The following is a 16,709-nucleotide window of genomic DNA, read 5'->3' as shown; positions in this document are numbered from 1 at the left end:
GGAGAAATATCAATAAGCTCAGATATGCAGATGACACCACCCTTATTGCAGAAAGTGAAGAGGAACTAAAAAGCCTCTTGATGAAAGTGAAAGAGGAGAGTGAAAAAGTTGACATAAAGCTCAGCATTCAGAAAACTAAGATCATGGCATCTGATCCCATCACTTCATGGGAAATAGATGGGGAAACAGTGGAAACAGTGCCAGACTTTATTTTTGGGGCTCCAAAATCACTGCAGATGGTGATTGCAGCCATAAAGTTAAAAGATGCTTACTCCTTGGAAGGAAAGTTATGACCAACCTAGATAGCATATTCAAAAGCAGAGACATTACTTTGCCAACAAAGGTCCATCTAGTCAAGGCTATGGTTTTCCCAGTGGTCATGTATGAATGTGAGAGTTGGACTGTGAAGAAAGCTGAGTGCCGAAGAATTGATGCTTTTGAACTGTGGTGTTGGAGAAGACTTTTGAGAGTCCCTTGGACTGCAAGGAGATCCAACCAATCCATTCTAAGGGAGATCAGTCCTGGATGTTCATTGGAAGTACTAATGCTAAAGCTGAAACTCCAATACTTTGGCCAGCTCATGCGAAGAGTTGACTCATTGGAAAAGACTCTGATGCTGGGAAGAATTGGGGGCAGGAGGAGAAGGGGACGACAGAGCATGAGATGGCTGCATGGCATCACCAACTCGATGGACATGAGTTTGAGTAAACTCCGGGGGTTGGTGATGGACAGGGAGGCCTGGCCTGCTTTGATTCATGGGGTTTCAAAGAGTCAGACATGACTGAGCAACTGAACTGAACTATGGCTCAGTATAAGGAATAAATATCTTTGTGCTTTTTATTGCATGTCTGCAGGTGCTAGAGCTATGAAGCAGTTCTTGAGACAAGGACCATGTTTTATTCATTTGGTATCATGAAGGAGCACCCTCACTAGTCTTGCTCAGAAAAGCTAATTGGAAGTAACAAAGAGAGAGGAGGAAAGTGTGTGTGTGTGTGTGTGTGTGTGTGTGTTAGAAGGGGAGAAAATAATGTTGAATAAGGCTCAGCAGGTAAAGAATCCACCTACGATGCAGGAAGCACAGGAAGAGGGGGTTTGATCCTTGGGTCCAGAAGATTCCCAGGGGAGGAAATAGCAAGCCATACCAGTATTACTGCCTGAAAAAAAAATCTCATGGACAGAGGAGTCTGGCGGGCTACAGTTGAAAGAGTCTCAATGAGTCAGACAGGACTGAGCTGCTAAGCCCACACACAGGCAGAAGATTCATAGGATATGTTCTCTTTAACAAAGAAACATATATCCTTTAAATTAACCAACCAGTAAAATTTCTTGGGCATTTCCTGTGTGCAGAGCATGCTGCTAGGTAATGTGCAGAGTTTAAAATATAGAGGAAACCCTCTAAATGAGTGAACTCAAGACTTACAAGGCTTCAAACATTTGCTGTGCAGCCTGGCACACAAAAATACATTCTACTGCACCCTGATGTCTATAGTTGACTCCACTCTGACCTAGTTATTGGTGGACCAGAGCCCTCTCATATTCCTCTTGTATAAAAAAGGGGATTCATTGTTGATCACAAACCGCAAAGTGTGAAAAGACAGAAGTTCAGGCGTGAGAAAGTAGATTCCCAGGGACAGGGATTTTTATAAACTTTTTTCACCAGTCTAACCACACCTCCTAGAAAAGCATTTGGTCAACTAAAGGTTGTCAGTAAATATTTCTTGAGTGAATAAAATAAATATTTTAGTGAGAAATGTGAGTCATCACCAGACATTGTATATATTTGCAACCAAGGGATTTCTAGATATGTTCACTTGTGCCCATGCAGTCAGAGCAGCCAGGGAAGATGAAACCCCTGATGTGAAAGATCCACACAAACAGTGCCGTGTTTAGTGAGGTCTTAGCTGTGCCAGCCACCGTGCAAGCACACTATCAGGGTCAAGTCCAGCGTGGTTGAATGCTCACCCTGTGTCTTCACGGAAAGCTCTAAATTTTACAGACCAGTAACTGGAGCTCAGAGAAGTGAAGTGACTGGCCCAGGTACACGGCAAGAAATCTAATTTCAAAGCCCAGAATCCATACCCAGGCATACAGTCCATAGAGGCACATGTGCTGTGCACAAAGTTGTTTCAGTCGTGTCTGACTCTTCGTGACCCTGTGGACTGTAGCCCGCCAGGCTCCTCTGTCCACGGGATTTCCCAGGCAAGAATACTGAAGTAGGTTGCCATTTCCTTCTCCAGGGGATCTTCCTGACCCAGGGTTTGAACCTGCGTCTCTTAAGTCTCCAGCATCGACAGTGGGTTCTCTACCACCAGCACCACCTAAGAGCCCACAGAGAGGCACGTATTGTAGTGGCAAAGAGAGACACTGGGAGTGGGAATCGTGTGTAAAAATTCACAGAGCTAGACAGTCAGAGGGAAGTGAAGAGGAGCCAGTTCCCCGCCCATCGTGGGAGACACCTGCCTTGGCCTCCACCCATCTTGCTGCAATGTCATGTGTAAACCACTCTGTGCTACTTTTTCCGTCCAACGTAAGCTCTGCAGGGCTCAGCAGGCCTTGATGAAAGAGCGATGGGGAACAGTAGCACTGAAACCGCCACCCGGCACCAAGGCGGTGCTGACACCCCCACGGGAAAATGGACATATTAGGCAGTCCTGCCGCGCCTTACTGGCTCTCTGCACAAGCTCCTTCGAGGAGACCTGAGCAGATCCCAGGGGCTGAGACCTGGGAAGTAGGAACTTGGAACCAACCCCAGGGGGCCCAGCACTCGGTGCACAGGGCAGCTCACAGCGGATCCCCCACGTGGCTGAGGGGGCAGCCCTGGCAGCCGTGGGAAACAGTAGCCCCTCATGGCTGCCTCCTGGAGATGGTCACTAGGGGTCATTACACCATTGCCTAGACCCTCCATACACCCTGCACACACACCCATACACTCATACACACCCACACACTCACAGTCACCCCCTACACACTCATACATAGCCACACACATTTGCACACACACACACACTCACACCCACCCCTTCCACACTCATACATAGCCACATTCGCGCGTGCACACACACACACTTACATTTACCCACACACATATACTCCCCACACTCACACCTAAACTTACACATCCGTTCGCACTCACATACAGTCACACACCCACCCACACACTATCCGCCCCACCACACATGCAGACCCTCGGATATCCAGTTAACAGACTGTGGGAAGACAGCTTTCCTAGGAAAAAAATGACGTCTTTTAACTTCAGAACCTCCAGGCCCACTTTTTCTCCTCCTCTTCTCTTTTCCTTCTCCAAGGCAAACTGACCTCTATTTTGAAACACCCACTATTCATGGAGGTGGGGAGCTTTAAAAAATCTTTCCACTTTCAAAACCTGGCATTTAGACTTTAGAATACATTTATCCTGTGATTACTCTCCTGGAATTTTGTCATAAATTCTCAGTTTCATTTTTAACTTTGGCTTGAAAATCTTTGCTCCACCCCCACCCCTGCAAAAGGTAATGAGATGTAAGACCGAGGACAGCTCTGTGCACCCAGAATGAGGTCACATGGGCCTACCCAGGACACTGGCCTTGAGACAAATTCACAAGACAGAATTCAAAGAAATACCTAAAGTTGTTCCTTGAATACCTGCCTCCAGACCCAGGACCTGTGCAGGTTTAATGCTCCTGTGTTCTATAGCTCAGAGACATTCATTGTTTGACAAGTGAGCCTTTCAGTCTAAAAAAGCAAACTCTGCCTTGCAAAGGGGCTTAACACACACAGCTACGTCTTTTGTAGAAATAGGTAAGAATGTGGTCTCCGTAGATTACGAAGAAGAGAACAAGGGTCTTCAGGCTTTCAAGGTCTACACTTTGAATTCACCTGACCTAGGCTGCCTCTCCAGGGCCACCCCTCTGGTGTTCACATTCTGGAACTTGTGTGTCTCTTGGGAATGCACAGAGCTGCTGCCTCTTGTGGGTGTGTGTCTCCATCCGTTGCAACACTTCACTGGCCCCCTCGGCCGATCTTTGCATAACAGGAAGCCAGCATAAAAACAAGAAGCACACAGAATTGTGAGCACTTCCGAATAAACACTGCTCAAGGCTGCCTCTTCCTCAGCTCATGGTGAAGAGGAGATTTGGCAACTGAGTGGCACACGCACCCTGGAGCACACACTGTGGCCCCTTCACTGTATCTAAGCTACCTGGCTCCCCAGACATGAACAGAAGGAGGCACTCTGCATCGTTAAGACCGGTAGGACATTAGCACAGTCAGATGTACTCATCAGTATTGACCCTTCCTCTGTCGAAATCAGTCATGTGTTCTAGGCAAGGGGTTCTGCTTAGTCACTGGCATTCATAAATAAGTAGTGCATTAGAATGCTTGAACTATTTGCATTTTATAAGCCCAAATAAATTCTGTGGCTCCGGGAACTCACAGTAGGGATCCAACCAGGGCCATGCCCTAGGGCTGGCCCCAATAATCAAACACTGGGCCCTGATGCTGCTGCTGCTGCTACTAAGTCGCTTCAGACATGTCCAGCTCTGTGCGACCCCATAGACAGCAGCCCACCAGGCTCCCCCGTCCCTGGGATTCTCCAGGCAAGAACACTGGAGTGGGTCTGATGATGCTACAAGCCATTAACTAGCCTACAGATGTCACTCCAGTCTGTTTCTAGGGGCCCTCTATGGTCTTGGGAATAGTGATTTTTAATATTACAGTTCTATTAAGAGTGTTAACAATGAACAGTTCTTGCAGTGGGATGGGCCTCGCTTACAAGACATGTTTCTCTTACTGTTGTTCAGTCGCTAAGTCATGTCCAACTCTTCAAGGTCCCCATGGATTACAGCATACTAGGCTTCCCTATCCTTTACAATCTCCCAGTTTGCTCAAATTCATATCCATTGAGTCAGTGATACCATCCAACCATCTCATCCTCTGTCACCCTCTTCTCTTGCCCTCAATCTTTCCTGGCATCAGGGTCTTTTCCAATGAGTCGGCTCTTCTCGTACTGTACGATCTGATAAAAAGATTCTATTAAAAATGGAGGCAGTTAGATTATGGATGGAGGACAAAGGATACTTATAAATTATTAGTTTCATAGATGTAATCAGGCATATGGTTAGGAAATTAAGTGTCCATATTTTCAGAGGTGCACACTTAAGTAAGAGGAATTAAGTTACACAGTGTCTGGGATTGGCTTTAAAATATCTCAGCAAAAAAAGAAAAAGAAAGTAATAGAGCAAATGTGATAAAATCTTGATAATTCTGAATTTCAGTAATAGATATACATGGTGAGGGTCATTATTTTTATTCTCTATTTTGGTATTTGAAATGTATGTATAATTTTTTTTAAAAAGACTCCTTCCAGATTCACTAGTCTTTAAAAATAAATTCTTTTAAGCTTAATTTTTTGCACATATCAGCTGTTGCCCTGAACTTCAACTTGTTGGTTTTCCCAGGCCTGCATTTCCAGACCTGTTGGATGTTCCCCTGAGCGTCCCAGAGTGATGTTAGACAGATGTTCTACCACACACGTACGCATTCCCCTCCGGACAGAGCCTGCCCCTCCGTTTCCCAGCTCTGTCACTTTATCAGTTAATGAAGGGGAAGAACCCAGGAACCCCTGACGCTTTCAATTTAGGATATTTCCTGTAAAATCGGCTTTTACTCAAACTGTTAGTGGTGGTGATGGTCTGTGTGTGTGCATGTACATACACACACACACAATTCCCCAGGGTCGCAGAAGGAGCTTTAAAAACAGCTGTTGCAAGGCAGGCAAAGAGGCTTCGTCTTGCTTAACAATTCCTTCTGGCCGGAAGTAATGTCTGGGATGTCGGACGCTTAATTCAAGATCAATGTAAAGAATGGAGTGACTGATTATCAGCATTTACAATGACAAGAATTGAAGGAAGTGCTTGTCCATAGGCTACTGAAACCTGGTAACTCGTTTACACTTGATGATGGTGACCCCAGCCTGCAGCAGACAAGCCGACAGGCAGTCAGCCTAGAGCAGTGGAAGGCCATCTCATTGGGCGTCAAGAGACCGAAGCTCAAGTTCCAGCTCAGACACAAAGCAGCTGTGTCATTCTCTGGGCCTTTCTGAGTCTTCATTTCCTCCTTTGTAAAATAAAAGGATGAGAATAAAGCACCTTGAATGCTTTTCCAACTCTAAATTAGAAACAAGTTTTTTCAACTCTAAATTTTTCCGATTAGCCTATTAAATATCTTTCAGCCAACTACTTTGTGCTGTAACTCTGCTTTTCAGATGCAACATGTCTAACAATTTGCCAACCCAGTCAAGACTGCATACCAAAATCACAGGTCTCTAGCAATGCATTTATGTAATTGATTAAGAAAAATTAATGTGGAAAAAGACATAATCTGGTGATGTTAATCAAACCAGATGATTAGGCACACTCTAGTTATAGTGCTAATTTCAATAGAAGGCTAAAGAAGATTCCTCTGAGAAGTCCCACTAATAATACAGGATAGGAAACACAAAGACAAAAGCCACTGTAACTATTCCTCAACGACTGACAGTTAAATAGGCTGCATGATCGATTTATTCTGGCGTGACACCTTAGCTCCCAGATATTATGGACCCATCATCTTTCTGGATGCATCTCTCCAACTTTAAATCATGCTTTCCATATCAACATCTGCAGGTACATCCATGCCTTTTTGACCAAGAAGTCTTCTACTAATTTAGTTAAGGAGACAATAATGTAAGTAAAGGTACTCACTGCAGCATTATTGTTTAAAAAATGTAAATATTAAATGTTCAACAACATGGAATCGGTTGAATGAAGTATGGTGTGCCCATAAAATAAAATGCTGTGCATTAAAGTTGATGCTTCCTTGGGTTATAATGACATGGAAACATTGAATTTATATACTGATAGCTAGGTTAAAATCTACTTACTCCAAAATAGCATATGACTTCATTTTGTTAAATACACACACATATATATTATAGTGCAGGAAATTCACAAATATGTGTGTGGTATAGCACAGAAAAACATGATGCAATATTCACACCAAACTGATGTAGGGTTATTGGTTACTTTCCTGGTAGGTGGAATTATAGTTAATTTTTATGTCTTCTACCTGCTGTCATTTTTTCATAAAGAAAACAACAGTTATTTGTAAAATCTCTACATCGGCTTTTTCTTCAGGGATCTACAGGCTATCTCCCAATTTAAAAATTTTAAAACTTAATGTGTGTGAGTCAAAAAAGAACTGACTGAAACTTTAGAATAATTCATTATTATTCATAAACAAGATTGGCCATGTGTTGGAAAACGAAAGAACTGAATGAGGGGAATCTGTCCCAGTGTTAGAAAAATTTCCATAATCTAAACCAAAGTAAAGTCCAAAAGTTTTCAAATAAAGCATTTCAGGCACTAGTATGTTATCTTGGGCAAATCCCCCTTCCCTGCCTGATGGTATTATTTGCCAGCAGGATACAATATATAACTGTCCTATACAGGAGGGATAGGACATTTTGCTTAGTATTATCCTCATTAAGCAGGCTTCCCAGTTATGCTAGTGGTGCTAGTGATAAAGAATCTGCCTGCCAATGCAGGCAGAAGAGACGTGGGTTCAGTCCCTGGGTTGGGAAGATCCCCTGGAGGAAGACATGGCAAACCTCTCCAATATTCTTGCCTGGAAATTTCCATGGGCAGAGGAGCCTAGTGGGCTACAGTCCGTGGGGCCCCAAAGAATTGGACAATTGAGCAGCTGAGCGCACACACACACTCACACACAGCATTGTCATTAATAAGAATAATTTCTGCACATCTTGGTTTCTACATATTTTAAATGAAGTGGTTGAGCAGGAGTCTTGCTAAGGTCCTCTTCAGCCCCAAATTCTTCTACTCTCCGTATCCAAGCAGTTTCTACTAATACAATATGCACACAGAATACAGAATTAGAGAAAAGGGGAGCAGAGCCGACTAATTTTTTAGGAAAGAAAATAAGAGAGAAAGCACTCAGGGAGGAAGGGAGATCAGTATAGTTTGGAGTCGTCAGCCAAGACATCACAGAAACCATAGAACCTGAACAAGCTCTTTGGGGTTAAGAAGGGCAGGGCTTGGGGAAAAAGAAGAGGCAACCTGAGGGATCCCAGGAAGGAAGGATCCCCTGGAATTTTGGACGATTTGACCCTATGGTATAACAGCCCCACTTCCAAATTTCCATCGAAACGACCAAAGAATGACTTCAGTAATAAGAGGACATGTGAAATGAAAGTAAAACTAAAGAAGAAACAGTGTCAGCTGCTGGTGGTGAGGAGGATTTCTATGACCTGGAGGCTTAGCAGGACTAAACTGAAAGAAGAGTTGACCAACCCACAGTTCAGTGTCTGTGGAGGGGCAGTTGTCCAAGAGATGGGGATGGTCCCCCAAAGAATCTGCCCACCTCCTCAAGCGGAACAGCAGCACTGGAGAGGGGAGCAGAGGGAGACCCCCAAAGCACGGAGGCCTGGCTGGGCAGGCTATGCCATCTCCAGCTTATACCAGTCCTGCCAGAAAAGCAAGGGAGGTCCTGTCTTGCAGATGCCTAACCTGGGCCACTGAACCAGTTAGAGTGGGGGAAATTTTTTCAGCTAACCTGGGGTGGCCCCAAAGAGGAAAAAAAAAATTGCCCGTGAACAAAGCTGAACTTCCTAAACTGAATGCTTCTTTAAAAGTTACAGGTAAGGTTTACCATGCTGCCTCAATTCCACTTCTAGGAATCTACTCAGAAGAAGTGAAAGCGCATGTCCACAGATTGCTTGCATGCAAGTGTTTCCAGTAGTATTATTCATAATGGTCAAACCGGAAAGATCCATAATCCATCAGCTGCTGGATGGATGAACACAAAGCCATGGCTATGCAATGCATCACTGCCCCACAAATAAAAAGGAATGAAGAACTGATACATGTTGCTACATGGTGACCCTCAAGAGCCTTATGCTAAGTGAAAGATGCTGAATGCAAAAGATAGCATACTGCAAATCCATGTAAGAACTATCCAGAAAAGGCAACATTATAGAGACAGAAAGCAGATGAGCAGTTGCCTGGAGCTGAGAGTAAAAGTAGAGACTGAATGTGCATGGGCAAGAGGGAACTTTCTGGAAAGATGAAATTGTTCTAAAACTGAGTTGTGGTTAATTACTGTACAAGGAACAATTCCTAACTCATGTTATAGTGAAAGATTCTCAGTCGTGTCTGACTCTTTGTGACCCCATGGACTATAGAGTCCATGGAATTCTCCAGGCCAGTATACTGGAGTGGGTAGCCTTTCCCTTCTCCAGGGGATCTTCCAAACCCAGGGATTGAACCCAGGTCTCCCGCATTGCAGGCAGATTCTTTACCAGCTGAGTCACAAGAGAAGCCCAAGAATACTGGAGTGGGTAGCTCCACTCCATTTTATAATTCCACTTTATAACTCATTTATAAAGGCTTGGAGAATTCCATGGACTGTATAGTCCATGGGGTCGCAAAGAGTCGGACACAACTGAGTGACTTTCACTTCACCATTTAAAATAGATCATTAAACTCCACAAATTAAGTGATTTGCCTGTTTTCCCACTTAGGTAGCCCAAGTGTCTAGAATACTCCAGGAAGGCAAATATTTCATTATTAAGAAAATTATACAATGGTTTATTACAGCAATAAAGAATTGAAAAGCCATTTTGTTTTTTTTAATATTTTGAATTTACATGTGATAAATTAACAATATCGATTGATATTACAAAATTAATTATCAAGAATAGAATACATTCTTAGGTGGTAAGAAAGGTCTATCTCAAACCAGAAACAGGAAGCTGAAAGGATACTCTACATTGCCTAAAATTCAACTACTGAAATTTGAAAGCATCTTTAAGAAAACGTCAAGAAAGTTCTTAGGAGCAGGGCCAAGTGTTTGGTGTTTAGCTGTGTAAGGAAAAGTGATGAAGGTGAGAATTGCAAAGAAACAGAAGATGACACAGCAGAAAATTCCTGCCACTTTTCCCGGGTCATATAATCGAGGGCTGTGGAATGTGTGAACATTTCCATTGCGGGGACAGTTTACAGTTCCATGAAACATTTTTTTGAGGATCGACAGAAGAAATTAAAGTCCACAAAACATAATCCGATAGAAACAAAAACTTAACGTCAAGGTCTCACATAGAGCTAATGATGTGGGAAATCATTGAGATTTCACTTTTTTATGAAATAATATTCTTTACCAGCATTTCCATCCATTTCAGGCTGTGCATCACAGTATTTGAGTGAGGCTTCGCAGAAGACAGAATTTCCCCTGTGACTCCGCTGCTGACATCCTACAGTTGTGCTTCCTCTTCAAAGCTGTCAAACGTTATCAGCTGTCTGAAAAAAAAAATGCTCAAGGGGGTTTCCCTATTATCGCTCAAGGTCCTCACAAAAATGTTAGGATTTTTTCTGAAAGCATCTGTCTGAAGTGTGGGTTTTTTTGATGGGCAGACACAGACCTTTCCCCTGATGGCTCTCTGTAGCTGACCTTTCCCCCCACCCACCCTCGGTCCTCCCACCTCTGCACTACATCTCTTGTTGTCCATAGAAGATCTAGAAAAACATCACTTTTCTTTCTTCCTGCATTATCCATTTGTTTGCTTTTAGCCAATGGCCATTGGAAGACAAACTAAGCCTTGAAGTTGTAGGCGCACAAGCTGAAGAAGCAGGAAGCCCAGATGGATAAACAGGAAGCAGAAGACAGGGAACCACACATGGGTGACTTAGTGATTGGCCCTATGACACGCAAGATTTATCCTCAGTCCCAAGTCCCTCTGGTCTGGCCCATCTTACAGCATAAAACGTAAAAAATCACTTATGCTTGCATGAGGTTTTGTTGAAAGGGAGTGATTTCATTCAACTCAAGGTATGCACTAAATAAAGATAAAATAACCGACATGTTTTATAATGACTTCCATGGGGTTCAATCAGAAAAGAAGTAGCAAGCATCTTAATGTGGAATTTTAAACATGGAAGAAAAGATTTATTCATGTGCTCAAGAATGGATCATACTTTTTTTCTCCTTCAATTCCTTAACTCCACCCTTCCCCTCTCTTCTTCACTTTTCTGGCATTTCCTTAGTTTGTATCAGCTGTGAAATGGGAGGACTTCAAATCTCACCTAAGATAGCGACAGGAAGTTGTACCCAGACTTAAAAATAGCCCCCAAAATCATCTGTTCCTTTGAATATATGGAAAGATATTTCAAAATACAAGTAGACAAACATAGCTGATTAATTCACTTGAACATTAAATCCCATTGACACAAAGTGTGAGCTTTGTTACACAAGGGATGGATGTATTTGCAGGGACGAGATTCCAGAATGCCATTTTTACTTGCATGATTTTCAGACAGGCTTCACAATGAGGTTCTGGACTGTTTGGCCGTTAAAAACAGCACTGACCGTTTCGATCTCCAGCACTTTCCTCTGCATGATAAAAAGTACTTTGGAAAATGTGACTTCTGTGATCATTGGGAGGAGGCCTGGAAAAGGAGGGCTGAGGTTTCAGAGTGACACAGGAAATCTGTGCTTGTAATGCTTAAGTGTGTGGGTGTGTTCACATGGGCAGTGCTGGAGAGGAAACATGAAAGAAAATGTTTGCAAACCATTGCAGGCAGGAGCTGAATGAGAGACTCAAAGAGTCTATAACATTTTCAAAACATATTTGATATCTGTGGAGTATCCTGGGTCAGAGTTAGCGGAAACTACTCCTGCCACCGAAAGCACAGTCTAGAAGAGAAAAAATTGATGGTGGCTTTCGTCAAAATTAAAACCTTTTGCTCTTTGAAAGGCACTAAGGGAATGAAAAGCAAGCCACAGATTGGGGGAAAAAAATGTTTGCCAATCACATATCTGACAAAGCTATTGTACCCAGAATACATAAAGAATTCTTAAAACTCAACTATAAGTAAACAAACAAACCAATTTTTGAAATGGGTAAAACACTGAACAGATAATTTGCTAAATGAAAAGATGCCAAACAGCATCAACCATTAGGAAAACAAAGGAAAACCACAAGAGATACCTTTACAATCATATTAGAATGACTGAAATAAAATTTCAAAACAAACAGTGTGGACTGGCAATGATGAGAAGCCTCTGGAACTTTAAAACCTGGCTGGTGGGAGTACAAAACAGTTCCGCTACTTTGGAAAACAATTTGGTGGTTTCTTACAAAGCTAAACACACACTTACAATATGACCCAGCAGTCCCACTACTCAAAATTTACCCAAGAGAAATGAGACATTATATTTATACCAAACCTGTAAGCACCATATTTATAGCAGGTGATTCATAACCTCCAAAAATTGGAAGCAATCCAGTGTCTTTGACAGGTGGCTACATCTATATGATGGAATAATACTCAGCAATAAAAAGGCACAACTATTGATAGAAGTAGGAACATGGATGGACCTCAAATACATTCTGCTGTGCAAAAGAGATTGGACTCCAGACGGGCTACATCCCGCACAATTGCATTTACACAGCATTTAGGACAAAGAAAAACTATAGGGACAGAGAACAGATGAGAGGCTGCCCAGGGTTGGCCCAGACGGGATGATTAAAAAGAGATGGTGCTGGACCTGTCTGTATCTTGACTGTGATGGTTATCACATGACTCTAGGCACTTTCCAAAATGCACACAACTACAGACCAAAGTAAATATGTTTCCCTAGATGTGAATTTCAAAATAATTCTTTCATCCACTCTCATTTGTTGTATGTTTGTTACACAGAACCACCTGACAGTCTCACTTCCTCCTGACCTTCAAAAGTTTCCATAGCTAATATAAGTTCTGAATGGAAAAAAAAGTGACTCCTACCATCCCACAGGACTTGGGTGAGGTGAGTGACCTCAAAAAACAAGGGAATGTCAGGAGGACCAAAATATTAAGCCAAATCTCCCCAGATGGCAAGGGAGCAGGAGCACAGGAAGGGTGGATGGTAGCCCTGCAAAGGCTGGTCCACCTCATAGCCCGCCATCCCCAGCACCAAGCCTACATCCGAGGAAGAAAGTCTGACCGTGGTCCTCACCCGGGTGACTCATTTTGGTGTCCCAGGCTAACAAGGCAACGCAGCCATGCTGTTTCCTCACCTCCACACCATTTCTTCATTGCAGTGTTACCATGCTGTAGTACAAGGGAGAGCACAGTGATAGGCAAGTTGGTGGGCTGAGAGACCCCCAAAAGGAGTTTCCTGGCAGCAAGTAGTAGAAGTCCCACTGGGCAGTGTTTCTGAGATCTGATTTTCCAGGCCTGGTTTTGCTGCTAACTTACTGTGTGCTTATTTGAGCAGTTTACAGAATTTATTCATGTTTTATCATTGTCTTACTAACTTTTTTTTTTTTTGGCTGCAAAAAACAGACTCTGAATCAAGCTGGTTAATATAGATGGATAGATAGACACATGTGTACATACATACATATATACACACAAACACACATACATGAACCAATAGCTAGATCAATCAATCATTCTTATTGGGGGACGTTTTTACCCCAGGGTATATTTGGCAATGTCCAGAGATATTCTGTTTGTCACAACTTGGAGGGTTGCTATTGCCATGAGGTGGAGAAGTCCAGGGATGCTGGTAAATACCCCACAGTGTTCAGGGCAGCCCTCCCAGGAAACAGATGTCTAGACCAAAATGGGCCAGTGCTGAAGCTGACAAACCCTGATACAGACACACGCGTACATGTGTATACCTTATGTATGTATGTGCGTGTGTGCATAATTTTTGTAAAGATAGCAAATTATTTTAAAAAACTAAGTCAATTTGGGGAAAAATACCATGGCTCAAGATGATCAGAAATTAAGATAGATTTTGCAAGTTTTGAGCTCTTAGAGTTCAAGGACCTTTCTCTCAGCGCCCTACAATTTGCAGGTTTTGTTGCAAATGCCCATTCTCTGTGAACCTCAGGCTGAGAGAGAACAAGCTAGATGCAGCTTGAGTCAGCTCTGTCCAAGGGCAGACTTGCAAAGGCTGAGCCTGTGGCCACCCATGCAGATGGGTTAGAAGCCAAGAGGGGGAGCTGGGAATACATCCCCCAAGACGTTATTGAACGTATCTGTAAAGTGATGACAAGGCCACCTACCCACTAGAAGCCTACCGTTAAATAAATGACCGTGGTTCTCAAGTCCCTTGGAAGTACAAGCAGTAGGTTTCTCCTTGAAATGGAATTCATAAGCTTTCTTTTTTCGCCCTTGAAGAACAGTTTGCATTTTTTATGCTACTGTACAACAAATGGAACCATAATTTATGTTCCCCTGTTTGCATAATTGATTCCACAAACATTTATAAGTTTTGCTTGCTTATGTCAGTCCCAAGTTTCTCTCTCTTAGAGCTATCAGGATATGAAGGGTAATTTTCCACCTGAACTTTATGGTTTGAGGACCAAGTCAGTGTACAGAAAGTACAGTCAACCCCCGCCCCAACATAGCAAATGGGGGCCAAAATCAGTCATCTGCAGCACAAGACCACGTTATTTTGAAGCGAATGAAATGGCAGCCTTGAACCGGTTCAGTTGCCCAAGGGAGCTTCAGAGGTCTGGCTGGGCCAACAGATCCGCCCCAGCTGCCGCTGAGTGTGCTGCCCTCTGGTGCCCACAGTCCACTTCAGCTTACACATCCATGACCGGGATGTGGTCCAGGATGCCTGGACCTGCAGGTCAGCAACAAGAAGCAGTTCTAGGAACTTCCCAGTTAGTTGTCACCCTCAAATTGCCCCAGGCCAGGAACACTGTGGGGCCAGGAAAGGCCGTGAACTAGGGAGCCGTGTGGCATTTTCCCACCACTGAGTCTTCTCTCCTTTCACTCTCTACACACGACACCCAGAAAATACCCTTGGACAAGACAGAGGACGGACCCACGTGCCCACTACATTGTGTTTAATTATCACCAGGTTCCTTAGTGAGGGTTGTTTTTTTTTTTTTTTTTTGGTGCTTGGAAACATAAAACAGTGGTTTTAGCCTTTGTATAGACTCCTTTGAGAATCTGCACATATAATTGTTCATACAAATTTGGGAGGGTTGTGGGCTTACCAAAGCCAGTCCAGTTTGCCACCCTATTCAGCAGCTTAAACCCTGTGACTTGGTCCTGACCTCTCTTGAGAACAGCTGACGCTCAGTCACCTGCATGTTCTTCCAAAATAGCTTCAGAAACCAAAAGTTCTACTTCCTTCTCTTAAAGAAATTCAGAATCGTCTCTCTGAATCAAATCATTGCTCCACACTAGTAAGGGCAGCAGAAAAAAACATGCATTGATCTTATTTTTACTCACGAATTTCACTGGGGTGGAGAAAAGTTAGCAGGCCACAGGAGAGTCCCCAGATATACCACAAAAATCTCCAAGATCACCTGTTTAGATTCCAGGCTCTGTTCTTGGCAGCAATGCCCTAAAAGTGAGGGAAATAGACAAAGCCCTTCCTTCAAAGCGCTTATAGTCTAGTAGGAATTGGAGATCATAAAATGAAATCAAATAAATATCATTTCTGGTACTAAAGTGCTATAAAGAAAATAGAATAAAGTAATGAGATAAAGAGAGACTGGAGTAAGGGGATGTTATTATACTAGATGCTGTGGGCAGGAAACACATCTTCAAAGAGAGGATATTTGAACTGAAGCCAAATGGATGAAAGGTCATGGTAAGAGCTGGGGAAGGGCATGTCAGAGAGATAGTGGCAAGACAGACCTCTAGGTGACCTTGAACTCCAAGTGTTTAAGGAACTAGAAGGTGAGTGTGGCTGAAGGGCAATGTGAGAGAAGCAGAGAAGCAGCAGGTGGGTTGGGGAAGATGGTTGGGGTCAGATTCCATAGGCAGGTCTCATTGGTTTGAATCTCATTCTAAATATACTGGAGAAAGCATTCCACAAGTTGATTTCTGCTTTTAAATTCTATTGAGGGGGCGGTTATTCAATGTTCTGAGAAATCAGGACTGGTGTTGTAAAAATCATCTGGATAACAACTTCATTATATTAAAGCAAATAATTGAAGGGGGGAAAAGAAAAAAAAAAAACACTATTGAGACTGGCCACAGTGCAGAGTGTAAATTGTATAGGACAAGATGGGAGACAGGAAGACTAATTAGCAAACAAATGCAGAAGACTTGGCCGGAAATGATGGTGTTTACAGTATCAGAAATAACCAAAAAAAAATCAGATGGGGAACTCAAATCGATAATGAATCAAAAAATTTTTTTCTGATGGGTTAGATGCAGGGTGAGAGAGAAAAAGCTGAGTGGAAGATGACTGTAGGTGGAAGCTTGAGAAACCTGGTGAAAAGTGGAGTCTTTTATTGAGATCTAGTAAACAGGGTAGGGAGGAGTGGGAAGAGAGAGAATTCTGGAGTCTGTGTTGGACATACTGGGAGAGCGAAGCCCAAGAAGGGGTGAGCAGTCTGGAGCCCAGCAGAAAGAGTAGGGTGAACACAGAAAAGGGTAGATGGAATTTAAAGCCATGGGGAGGGATGAGAGTGCCCAATAAGTGAGGCTGGATAAATAGAAGAAGACCAGGGAACTGAGTCCTGAGCCTGGTTGGCCTCACAGACACATAGCCTGTGAGGTTGCGCTGGGCCCCACATCTCAGCACCTGCATCAGTGCTCTACTTGCAGTGCTCTTCAAGCTCACCATCTTGAAATTCTTCATAACTTGGAATGAGGGGCGCCACATTTTCACTCAGCACCAGGTCCTAAAAATGATGGAGC

At 43.2% G+C, this 16,709-nt stretch overlaps 1 protein-coding gene across 6 annotated transcripts in view; it reads right to left on the bottom strand.

Annotated features, from left to right (window-relative positions):
* Positions 1-16,709, bottom strand: part of ARHGAP25 (Rho GTPase activating protein 25) — a 92,335-nt gene that overhangs the window by 59,287 nt on the left and 16,339 nt on the right. Inside the window, exon 1 of one of the 6 annotated variants that reach the window (XM_070798904.1) lies at positions 10,208-10,471. The exons of the other annotated variants lie outside the window; for them this stretch is intronic. Coding sequence (XP_070655005.1) covers positions 10,208-10,223 — 16 coding nt within the window. The 5' untranslated portion in view covers positions 10,224-10,471. Of the gene's footprint in view, positions 1-10,207; positions 10,472-16,709 lie in introns of those variants that run through there. 6 annotated transcript variants of the gene reach the window in all.

Source organism: Bos indicus, chromosome 11, assembly GCF_029378745.1.
Source record: "Bos indicus isolate NIAB-ARS_2022 breed Sahiwal x Tharparkar chromosome 11, NIAB-ARS_B.indTharparkar_mat_pri_1.0, whole genome shotgun sequence".
Classification (NCBI taxonomy): Eukaryota; Metazoa; Chordata; class Mammalia; order Artiodactyla; family Bovidae; genus Bos; species Bos indicus.
The sequence above is the reverse complement of the archived record's forward strand: the minus strand, read 5'-3'. Positions and strand labels throughout refer to the sequence as shown.